The sequence below is a fragment of the Gnatocerus cornutus genome, chromosome 9 (assembly GCF_029298725.1).
Source record: "Gnatocerus cornutus isolate USDA-ARS CGAHR chromosome 9, icGnaCorn1.1, whole genome shotgun sequence".
Classification (NCBI taxonomy): Eukaryota; Metazoa; Arthropoda; class Insecta; order Coleoptera; family Tenebrionidae; genus Gnatocerus; species Gnatocerus cornutus.
Window position 1 is genome coordinate 11141457 of NC_142241.1, and position 12274 is coordinate 11153730.

Consider the following 12274-nt stretch of genomic DNA (forward strand, 5'->3'; position numbering starts at 1 on the left):
AAGTTACAAATTTTTGTAAGAAATGTTAGAACTTTTTGGTTCAGATTGAAAATGAAAAACTCTAAAATTGGTTGTCATTAGCACGCTGCAAAATGATATTTTTTATTTATAAGTAAATCATTTAAGAAATTTGGAATTATCTATAAAAAATTAAAATATAGAGACTAGAACTGAAATAACGGAGAAGAGATCTTTTTGATTTAGTGTTGTTTCCATCTGTACAATTAAGAAATTTGAGAAATCTAAAAATAGACTCCGAAGAATCGAACTGAAGAATTAGAAGAATCTAATTTTGAAGAGACTGAAGGATTGGAAGAAGATTAAATTTAAAAAATCAGAAAATAGTAAAATTTTGGACTTGAAAAAAAAGGCATAAACACCAAAACTATTTTTTATACAAAACTTTGCTGTAACATGTTTATTAATAGCAAGTTCCAAAATACTTCTCCTTTCCGGTGTCCTGGCCAAATACGAAATTCCCACAACGTCTTCAGTGTCGAATTGCTTCACAATTTCCATATGCATGCAGACTTAGCCGAAGTGTACGAGGGTTCGTGCAAAGGATCGAGTGTCAAAGTTTGCCGTATAAGTTAAGACATTAATTCCTGCAACAGAAAAGGAAGTCTGTTAACCACCTCGCTAATTAGCTGTGTGACAGTCCCATGTCAACTCTAATTAAATTAAACTTGTTGCAGGCCAAAACCTTCCTTAATTTATGTATTCATCCCGGAGGTTAAAAAAGGAGAAGTTGTAACTTTATTCAAAAACACTAGCCGAGAGCGTAAAATTTCATGGAAAGTTAACATTAATCCAACATACTATGTTTTATTCAATTTTAGAACTTTCCAGGAAACGAAGTTTTGTTCAGGTGAAATATTCAATCACGAGAGATCTTTTATAGGACTGCTTTAACTTTAATTAGAAATGTTATTCTAATTAATTAGTATTCAGTCCACGACTGCTGTTTTCAAATTTCGTTGCGGTTCCCCCTGAAAAAAACACGAGTTTTTTACTTGTAATATAAATGTGAGCGATTCTTTCTCTTGTTCAAGTGGAGGATGCGAATTTCCGTGCCGGTCACGTATAGTATGTAACAAAACGACCTCTCTCTCACTATAGCAAATTAAATCATTTATTAAAGCATCGTGGCTAACTGAGAAAACCACAAAGCCACACTTTGTTGCCATACTGTAACATTTCGGTAGCGGTTCAACCCCCTGGAGAATTTTCCTCGAGTGTAAGACCATGTTTTTATCCCGATATGGCTACATCGACAGGTGCAAAGTGACTAATAAAAAATAAAAGTACCGATCAGCTGCAATTCTCTATCGGAAGTTGGTTTTCGCAGCGACTTCTATTGATTTGGGACGAAAAACGAATGAAGTGTATTCGCTGACTAAACGAGTAGAACATTTGTTTTTTACCGCGGAAACCCAGGGAAAAACGTGACCGTTTATTGTTGCTTAGCGCAATGCAAACATTGCATGTCGCGATATTACAACTCATAGTCGTGATTTTACGTTCTTAATTCATTTTTATCTTGTTTTTCATTTCTGTGGTTTGTGCAAAGGTGAAATTACTGTCTTTGTTAAAATGATTTATTAAAAATTCATCTGTATACTGTCTCTTCAATAGCGGGTCTCTCGCTGAATGAATAATAGAGGAGGATTTAATGGTATTATCCATCCACTAAAAATTCCAAGTGAACATACGCAGTACCGATAATAAAATAAAATCAATTTTCACAAGGGTTGTACTTTATGTGTAAATGTGGAGAGCACTTAGTTTTGTCATTAAACAAGGGACCGGTAATAAAAAAAATATTTATGAAAGAATAAAATGGAGTGAATAAAAATGGCAAACATTCTGGAAGATTCAGAAATTATAAATTACGTTCACTAAAATGTCGTCGTAAAAATGACGATAATAAATGTAGTTGTCGGTTTTATGCGGCTCAGACTACAAAACCTACTTTAAATTATTTAATTCTTTACAACATCTGTCTAAAAAATATGTAATCTAATGGATTTTAATTGAATATTAAAAGTGTATATGATATGTTACAGTTCCAATTATCTAAATTAAACCAAACAACGAACGGGTACTATTTAATTAATAAGTTTTGATTTTGACTCTAATTTAGTTTACCTCTAATTCTAGTTGTAATTTCGAAATGTTTTAATTATCTAAATGAACCAACAAAGAGATAAAAGAAATTATTATTGCTAAGCTATGTTTTTCTAATTCACTTACTATTGGAGTTTGCGCAATAATAAATTATTAAAATAATAATTCATCTTTTGAAATGGAATAAAAAAATCCAACATTTTATAAAAAAATTCGTATCTCTGAAAATGTTAGTGTTATAAAAATGAAATTTAGGGAAATTATTATTTTCAAGCTATTTATTAACTGTGCCAAATTATACAAAGTTATTAAAAACTGAAAACACAAATTTTAGAAATTTATTTTTTTACATAGAACCAAAAAAAATCCAAATTTTTTAATAAAAATTCGTAACTTTGAAAATATAAGTGCTTTATTAATGAAATTTAAGGAAGTTACTATTTTTAAGCTGTTTATTACCTATGCCAAATGACAAAGTTATAGAACAGAAGATACAAATTTTAGAAATTCATTTTTTTAAATAAAACCAAAAAATGTTTGTGCTATGAGAAATTTGGGGAGGTTAATATTTTTAAGCTATTTATTAATTGCGTCAAATTGCTAAGTTATAAAGCAAACGATTCAAATTTTAGAAATTCATCTCTTCAAATCGAACCAAAAAAAGAAGAGAGAAATGTGCATTGCAATTCCAGAGGCCAAAATTTATTTTTTACTACAAAATAGTCATTTATGATACGAAAGTTCAAAAAAATCATTCTTAATCGAATGAGACGACTGTTAACACGTGTATCTTACAATGTTATATTGACGACCGTTTTTCATTCGTAATTTATATTAGGGGTAATCAATGGTTAAATGCTAAAAAAAAACACTTTTTGAACAAAAATCTGTTCAAAAACTTCTACCTTTTAAACGACCGTAGATAAAAGTTTATAACCAATATTGAGATGAGAATAAGTGCTGAAAATTTAAAGGAAATAACTTCACGCCCGCTTTTATTAGAGTCTTCTAAACTCACTAAAAAGCATGCAAACTTTATACCATCAAAAATAAAATAGCTCATCCGGCAAAACATCAATTTTAACCCTCATAGTATTTTTCCGCCTCTGACCAACTAAACTTTTACTTTTATTACCCACGTGTCACTATGAGGCGGCTTTATAAGTGCGCCAAACACGATAAAGTTGGGCCTCGTGCTGACATTTGTATTCCAAAGACAATTATAGCTAATGAAACAAACTATTACTATTATTAACTTATGGTAGTAAACAATTCTAATCTAAGTAAAGCACGTGTATCAATCTCTGATCAGAAATAACTAGAATTATTCCATCCTGGAAATACAGGGTTAGATAGATCTTGATAAAACGAGTAAAAAATATGTTTGCATTTTTTGTTGCCAGCAGTCATAAATGAATTAGTTTAAGGACAATTGGTTTGTTTACGATAATAAATCATTCATAAATTGGTAGAGATAAGAAAAATCGTCCCACAGATTTAATTTCTTACGCTTGCATTTAATTTACCAATAAATAAATTTTTTCGTTAATTGTCGTCTTTTATCCAGGAATTTTTTCTAGTCCACTTGCTTTGGCGTTTACAAAAACAGTTTCTGGGCTCTTTATCGAGGATTATTTTTGATACACCACATTACCAATTAAGGGAAACAAGATTTCTCGTGCTTCTGAACGTCCACAACGTCCTGATTTAACTCTGGAAGAACTGGACGCTACTTTGAGAGCTTTATGCTATGAGATTTTGATCAAAAAAATTATTCGGGGTTTTGGCAAAGGTGAAAAAAAGACATTAAATTCACTTTTTAGTAGTAATAAACTACCAATCTTTATTAAAGAACAATATTGTCTTGTGTCATAAATTGTATTTTACAACAGCGTCGACAATATCACTGTTAAGATAAAATCACAACATAAATTAATAAAAATTACACACATTACATTTGGTATTAAAATACTGATAATACAAAATGAGAATTTCCTCTCAAAGCCATACTGGTAAAAAAACGGAAACGCTGCAACCACAACAAAAGGAACTTGCTCATAATAGTCTGTTTTTATTTAACTTTAAGTACGGTCAAGGCGTTTCTAACTGATTTATAAGCAGCCATTTAATTGGTCTTTTACGTCGTAAACCACAAAATAAAAATAGGACGCCTTTTAATTGAAAGACTGACTGGGCGAAATTAACCCAACGTTACTTTCCGTAATTGGCAGACCAGTCTTTTTATCGCAAATCGATATTTTTCTCATCTTGATATGAGGTTGGATTCCTTCCTTGATATTCTAGAAAAAAAGATTTCAATTTAGATAAGGTTTGATTAAAACGACACTAACCTCCAAGAAGGTTCCCGGACGAGAAAACGCGAAATAGATGGCATATAGAGGCACCCAAATCATCGACGATATGCTTATACAGAATCCTATAATTTCGGCCCAATCTGGATATTTATACGATCCGTAAGTGAGGTTTACGTATTGCACGCAGTGACTGAGGAAAATTGCCTAAATCGAGAAAGATGAGGAGATTGGGAAAATCGTAAGTGATTTACTTCTTACGATCATGATCAAGGGACCGCAGTATTTCCAACAAATGGTCCAGTATCTGTTCGGTCGGATTCCCATCATTTGCTCGATGCAGTCGCTGATGCGGTCCACGCCGAAAATCCAGGAAAGCGCCAGGGTTTGGAAGAAACACACCCAAAGTAAAGACATTCCGGAGGCGGAGTAATAATCCATCAGTTGGAAAACGTACATTCCACCCTGAAAAGGGAAATTCTTCAAATTATTACCACATTTTTTGCCCCGAGATTTAGCAATGTAAATCCGAATTTACATTTGATGCAGCCGGAGACAAAAAGCGTCCTTAATACAGTCGAACTTCCATAACAACTCTTTAGAGAATCCAGTTATGCAAGTTCACCGATTTTCAACCAGAACTTACATTAGTAACCATGGGAATCCCCAGCAGAAACATAACGAAGCAGACGGCCACGGTAAACTTGCCTCTGTGTGGTCTCAACTCCTCCGACCAATTGTCAATAATTCCAGTAATGAAAGCGTCGACTAAACAGAACTCGCTGTCAATACCTAGAATCTGGAAACACTCTGTTAACTTGCTTCAAACTTCTTGTAAACTCACCAATAGCATCACAAAGAAGGTCACAGCCCAGAAAGCGGCCCCCGGAAGTTTCAACACTACTTCAGGGTACGTCAAAAATACTAAGCCCGGTCCGCTCTTTACAACACTCGCTACATCCGTTTTTTGTTCAGCTGCTAAGTACCCCAAAATCGAGAAAGTTACGACTCCTGCAAAGACCGAAGTGAGGGTGTTTATGATGCACGTAATAAGCGAGTCTCTGAAAGTAAAAAGTTACTGCAGTTCATGGAAAAAAATTCCCTACTTGTAAGAATTGTGATGAAACTTATTGTAAGATCCCAGCGCAGGCAGAGCTCCACATCCTATGCTATAAGCGAAGAAAATCTGCGTAGCGCCATCCATCCAAGGTCCAGGGGTTAATAATTCCTCCCACCTCGGAGTGATGAAATATAAAAGGCCATCGCCGGCTCCGTTAAGGGTCACCGCACGACCCATGAGAATCAACAGGACGAAATATGGAAATAAGGCTGTGAACCAGATAACCTGGAATATTTCGGGTTTGAAAAAAAAAAACGAAATTCTGGAAGCTTTATAAATTAAATGAGCCCAACCGTGCAACAATGGGTCTTGTTATAACTTGATCCCTCTTGACATACATGGAACAGGATAATCAAGTGGGGCTTTAAATCGACCAACTGTGGATAATGAGGAAGGATCTGGGTGAACGATCAGATCCTGCGATAATGAACTCTGTCAATGCCAAGCTCAAGGGATGGTCGTGACGTTGGAACGACAAAAGGACGAAATAAACTACAGTTTTTCGTATCTCCACAAAGTAAATAATAAAGGATATAATAGTTTTTTATTTGTTGTTAAATTGTAATGTATTTGGGCAAATATGGTTAAACTAATCAAATCAGATATGTTATCTGAGTTCAATTACCAAATTAAAGTCGCAAAATAAAAAGGAAAAACTCACAGCTGCACGAAATGAATAGTTCTGGCTATAAATAATTCTCTAATTGTTATGTGGACACAATTGAAATTAAATTTATGGATTGTTTACTAAAGATAATTTGACTATTTATTTTACTATCTAATTGTTAACAGGTGTTCTGAAAATTAAATCTGCACAACTGCATTTTTAATAACCACGCGCCAGAATGTAAAATAAGTACTTTCTAAAGGTCAAAATGAATCGTTTAATTTTCTGACGACTTTTTTGAATTCCTGTAAAAGGTCAACACGATCCGCCAATTCTCTTAGAAAAATCTAATAATTATTATTTTCATTGAATTTCGAAGTTCACCCAGATACTTAACAAATTCAAAGAAAAAATTTTTCACTGACTCATCGAACTCCCTGACATTGTTTTTTTTAATCCGATGTTAAATTTACATTTCTAATTTTAAAAATAGTCTCAACATTTAATAGTAGAGTTCAAGGTCCAATGAGAGTGCAGTTGTAAATTCCGAGTGCACAAATTTATTTTGGAAATTTTTATTTAATTTTTGTATAATTCCCGAGATCAAATTTCCACCTCTTTTAAGATGAATAAGAAGCACAGTTTTTTTATCTCCCGTTTTCGCCAAGCAAATATGCACAAACTTATCTCAATATTCACTCTAAGTTTGAATAAACGCAGTGGCAAAATTAATAACCCTCCACAGATTCCTTCTGCGTGAAATTTACTTAATTCATCGTTCTTCTGATTACCTTTCCGCTCTGATGCAATCCTTTTCGAATTATCATGTAAATTACCAACCATCCGAAGACTAAACAGACAAATAATCCCCACTGCATCCCTCCAAATTCGTCGATTCCGGAGGAAATTCCGAGAACGCGGCGCCTAAAAGTAAGACTGGATTATCACCAAATTGACTATTTTGGCCATTCGTACTCGAAATATTCCTCCACTGAGGTGGTGCGTTCGCTTGCATTGGCCACCGAATTGTTTTGAACTAAAGAGAAGCAGTTCTTGGTGTTCCACCAGTTATCTGAAATATTGAGAAAATAGAATAATTTTGTAACAATAATAATAAAAATGCTTACCACAGCCCGACCATGGCAACGTCGGCAAAAAGGAAAACGTGCTCATCAAATAAAATATTGTCCAAGCAATGATAATACAATAATAAACATCCAAGAGAAACACCAACGTCATGGCTGAATATCCCACTCCTTTTAAAATGGGGCACAATTGCCCCACAAACGTCATCCCCCCGGAGCCTAAATATTGTCCGATTGCTACCTCTTGGAAAAACATTGGTATGCCACATATAATCATCGCTATTGTATATGTGACAATAAAAGCCCCTAAAAGCCCGAAATTGAAAACATGATCGTAATTTCATTTCCTCTTTACCTCCTCCATTTTTGTAACACAAATAAGGGAATCTCCAGACATTTCCAAGTCCGACAGACAGACTAATACATGAAAAAAGAAAGTCGAGTTTATTTCCCCAGCCACCGCGTTCGTCGTCTTCAGCAGGTGGTTTATAAGTGACCTTTTTACATTTTTGTTGACCCCCATCTTCGGACACCTTCAGTTTTATAAACGATGCCTTTTCGAACGCCTGAGGATCAGTCCGAACGTCCCACGAGTTCGACATTGCAGCTAAAAACAAGTTCATGGCTTTACTTATGTTAGGTCAGGTTTGGTATTTTTAGAACCCGCCAGTTAGTTACAGAATGGGATCTATTTTAATAGCGACACTAAATTCAATTGTTGCATCATTAATAGAAATTCTTGAGTGGTTTTAATAATAAGAAACAACTCTCAAGTTTCCATTGAAAACGAAGGGGTGCATTTTTGGCATGTTTGGTGCACACTTGAATGGAACCTTTCGGTCAAGGGTCGAATGGACACGTGTCTGCTCGCCTTCCAAATTATTTTTATATTTGGCAATGTTTTAATTTCGGGAACCTTATTTTTAAGAACAGGGCTCTGGAGCTTTCGTTTTCATCGCAGTTTATTTTAAAAACATTGATATAGACAATTAAGGGACTTCGGGATAAACGCCGACTCATGTAGCTTACTAGTTTAATAAGCAAATTAATTGTGATCCTTCGTAACGAGCACGTTTATTAATGTAAGGATCATTAACTTGGAAAGAAAACACGGAGAGAGGATCTGATGAGGATAATTGGGCACAAGTTCTTTCCAAATTGCGTTTAAATGGAATTAAATGTGACATGTCCATTTTAGAAAAATCCTTCATTAGACTTAAAAAAAAAGGATTCATTGTAAATTTGATTAAAATAGTAAAAAATGTTGTTTACTGTCGTTTTGCCAAATGGTTGAAAACCAGTTATTTCGTGATTCGAAAAAATATTTTTGACCTTCGTCTTTGAAAAATTTAAAGGTCAACACCCGGTCTCCAAAAATCGTAATTTAAATAATTTTAGCGAATGTTAAAATTGGCTTTGCAGAACTGCTGCATCTAACTCATTTTCTATGGTCCAGTAAATTTGAATTATCATCTATAAAAAAAACTAACCGGATAAAACCAGTTGTAAATTATAATTCGAGTTTCGTTTCGTGAATTACATCAGCCAATTTTGTTGTAGGTAAAAAAAAGCTATATTGTAATAATATTTGTTCTCTGAATTAAATTATTTATTAAATAATTATTTATAATGTGATTTTACTTCATCTATTTATAATTAATAATTACCGAGAAATAATTGTAATTAGATAATAATGAAATACGAACTCTTTTAGTACCTTGGCACAGATTATTTATGTCTGTGAATGCGTCTCTAGCTCCGTGATTGAACATATTTTACCTGTTCACCTGCAGAGTGGGTGTTCCTTTCTTCTATTGAATTGCGAAAAAAATCTGTAGGTGTTCTGTAACAGTTATAACTAAGCATTATTTCATTGTGTTCATTTTGGCTTTTCAAATTTAACACCTACAGATTGATCGAAATGAAACAGAAGCTTTGAAGACAAAGATTTAGGTTTAAAACCGCGCAGTATTCTAAAATAAATCGTTAGATAACTAATTGACACTTTGGCAACAAAAATTGAAAACTTCATCTTTATCAAAGCAAGTTTTCTATAAATAAGAGCGTCAGCCACGGCACGAAAAAAATAAAATTAGAGATACGCCTTCGTCTGCATCTAACTGCATAAATTCAAATGAAACTTTGGCAAAGTTTTTCTGGAAAATTCCTTTGTGACTATATGAGAGTAAAGAGCGTATCTGCTATTTGCCACGGCATTTACAGTACAGTCCATTAATTTGTGCGGTTTTCAGGACTGCGAAATCAAGAGCTGTACTCGTAATTACTTCTGTGTTTAACGCTAGGTTAGTTAATTACAAACATAAAAATTTTATTTGAACACACGTTTCTGGTTTGGGCGGCTGCCTTCTTTCGAGTTTTTCAACGGGCATGCAATCATTTGATATAATTATGATTGGAATAATGTCAATAAGAATCAACATGTTATGTTTCATAAATACCAAGACTGTCAATTAAAGTCGATTTAAACAATTCTGTAACACATGTTGGAGTAGACAAAGGTCATCTATTCGAAATCAAAAAGATTTTTCTGTTAAAAAAACTGATAAAACTACACCCAAATTCAAAACCGAAGAATTTTAGAGTCGTGGTCATGAATGAATGTCTGCATTTTATCTCTTATCGAATAACTGAAGTTAGGCAGTCCATAATATCGGCCTAAAAAACAGACATCCACGGCTGATGCAACAATAGTGAAGACCGAATAAGTCTGAATTTTTCTACCTGAATTAAATTTTAAATAAAATCGAAAATTTTTGGTCGCAAACAATAAACAAAACTTTGTACAGAAATCAAAAACTGAAGGGAAAAAAATTACAAAAAAAAATAAATAAATAAAACTTCTTACCTGATATGCTGGGGTACCGCCGATTCAAATCAAACTAATAAATTCTGCCGGGGGCCGTGGAATTTTGTAGCGGCGACTTCTAGCGCTATTTTCGTGCAATACCAACGAAAACTTGTTGAACTAACTACACAGTGCTACCAAACCGCCATCTAACAATACAGTTCGTTCACTTTCTATAAATACCCCGCGGATAGGTAGCATAACTATTTTGTAATCTGCACATTCTCTTCTAGCTGTTAGTATAGGTAAAATAAAATCAGTCAGTTCTTGAAGTTTCTGCTTGTTTTGCTCGTACTCCCAATCAACCACCTCATTACCGGAAAACTTGCATCAAACGACTTTTCCGGAGACAATGAGTACAGTACAGAGAAAGTGCGAAGATTGTAGAAAACAGACAATTTCATCGGGTGAATTTTTCAGTTTCTCGATTTGTGGGAAAGTAGGTAATTTAGAACACTGCTGATGAAGTTTTATAAACTGCAGCAACACGTTGGGAGTTATAAATCTGCTTTAATCGAAAATCTATATTTTGCACGGGACAATGCGTCAGCAATAAGCTAAAATGAAGGTTAAGGTTGGTTGAACGACACGTGTTTAATGTGTGGCAGCTAGAGTGAATTTTTAACATCCTATCGCATACGCGATCAATGTCGCCTAATCTAATTGTGCTGAATTAATTGGGATTAATATAAATTTAGAACTGTAGGAATTAAAGTATAACCATGAGCTTAATAAAAGAGGAGAAATATAAAATAAGATTCATTACATTTCTAACATTTATTCAGAGCGGAGAATATTATATTCTTTCGTTGAATTTAGCTCGTTATTTGAAAAACATGAGAGTACTAACCCCACCATTATTATAAATTATGAAAAGGCAAAGGAAATTGTATGTAAAGATTACACAGCTAATTAATTACGGTCTGCGCATTTTTCGTAATTCTCGATTCCAAATTTCGCCTGTAAATCCACCGTAACAACTTCGGAAGTTAAATTTGCTAACAAGATTTCACTTTTTTCTAATTTATTTAGATGTGGCTTTCAATTGTCCAATCCATGATGACCCTAGTCAACAAATTTTTTACAAATATAAAGACACTTCTTAGATGGAATGAATGGTCTCTGATTCTGAATCTGAAGTCCGTTTTGCTCCATCGGATGTGAATTCAGAGATATTGGTTCGACGGTACAAAAACTTATTTTCTTTAGCTTTTTATGAAACTTCCAAGGTTTTGGAATTGCTAGATTGTGTTTTGAAACGGTTATAATGCTAACGCAGCTCAAATTCAAACATTGTAGAAAAGTTCTTGTTCTCATGCAGTTGCTCATGCACCAAAATTAGAGGGTGGAAATCTTTGAAAGAAATTGTTCATCATTTTGTGGAAAATACGATGAGTAACTATTAAATACAAACATTCACTAATTCGTTAGTAAGTTAACACAAATTTACAGGGCTAAGTAGAGGGTTTTGTAATTTTTTAGTTTTAGTCTGATTTTGGAATAATATTTTTTTAAAGAAATTAAAATGAAATAAAATTTGGTGTATCAAATGCGGATATCCAAAGTTGTAAATCCAGAAATTCTCGATTTTTTTATTCGAAAAACGTCCACTTTACAGGGCTAAATAGAAGGTTATGTATTTTTTTAGTTTTACCCAGATTCTGAAGCAATAAAATTTTTAAATTTTCTTCCTCTACAGCCGCAATACTGAGATTTAGTGTATCTAATACAGAGATCCAACGTCGTAAATCCTGCAATTTTTGACTTTCTTATCAGAAAAACGTCCAATTTACAGGGCTACGATTTACGATTACGATTTTTAAAAATATAAAGTTGGAAAATGTATAAAATTTGGATGATTGTGTGCAATTTACGTAAAAACTTTTGATAAAATTTCGAAAATACAAACGTCTAGCTTAAAGAAAACAAAAAGACGAACCGGCAAAAAACAAGACCTCTCCATTCTTCCAGTTGTAGACTACTAGGAAAAAGTTTGTAAAATTGCTTTCTTGAACCGGTGAAATTGAACATTATCCAATTTTGATATAGAAATCGTCTCATGTGACACAGCCATTAAATCAGATAAAAGTGCATCGACATAATTACCTAATTAAACGTAATGTGCGTACTATAAAATAGAAAGTACGAACTTTAGTT

At 33.6% G+C, this 12274-nt stretch overlaps 1 protein-coding gene across 1 annotated transcript; it reads right to left on the minus strand.

Moving 5' to 3' along the window:
* Positions 1 to 3938: 3938 nt before the first annotated feature.
* Positions 3939 to 10371, minus strand: LOC148168793 (sodium- and chloride-dependent GABA transporter 1-like). Its single transcript, XM_088046073.1, has 11 exons — positions 10118 to 10371; positions 7607 to 7858; positions 7294 to 7557; positions 7142 to 7238; positions 6958 to 7090; positions 5546 to 5784; positions 5284 to 5500; positions 5086 to 5238; positions 4701 to 4904; positions 4479 to 4646; positions 3939 to 4427 (listed from the first exon to the last, which is right to left on the minus strand). Exons 2-11 carry the CDS (start codon positions 7851 to 7853, stop codon positions 4302 to 4304), a joined length of 1848 nt encoding a protein of 615 aa, XP_087902199.1. The 5' UTR covers positions 7854 to 7858; positions 10118 to 10371; the 3' UTR covers positions 3939 to 4301.
* Positions 10372 to 12274: the final 1903 nt, after the last annotated feature.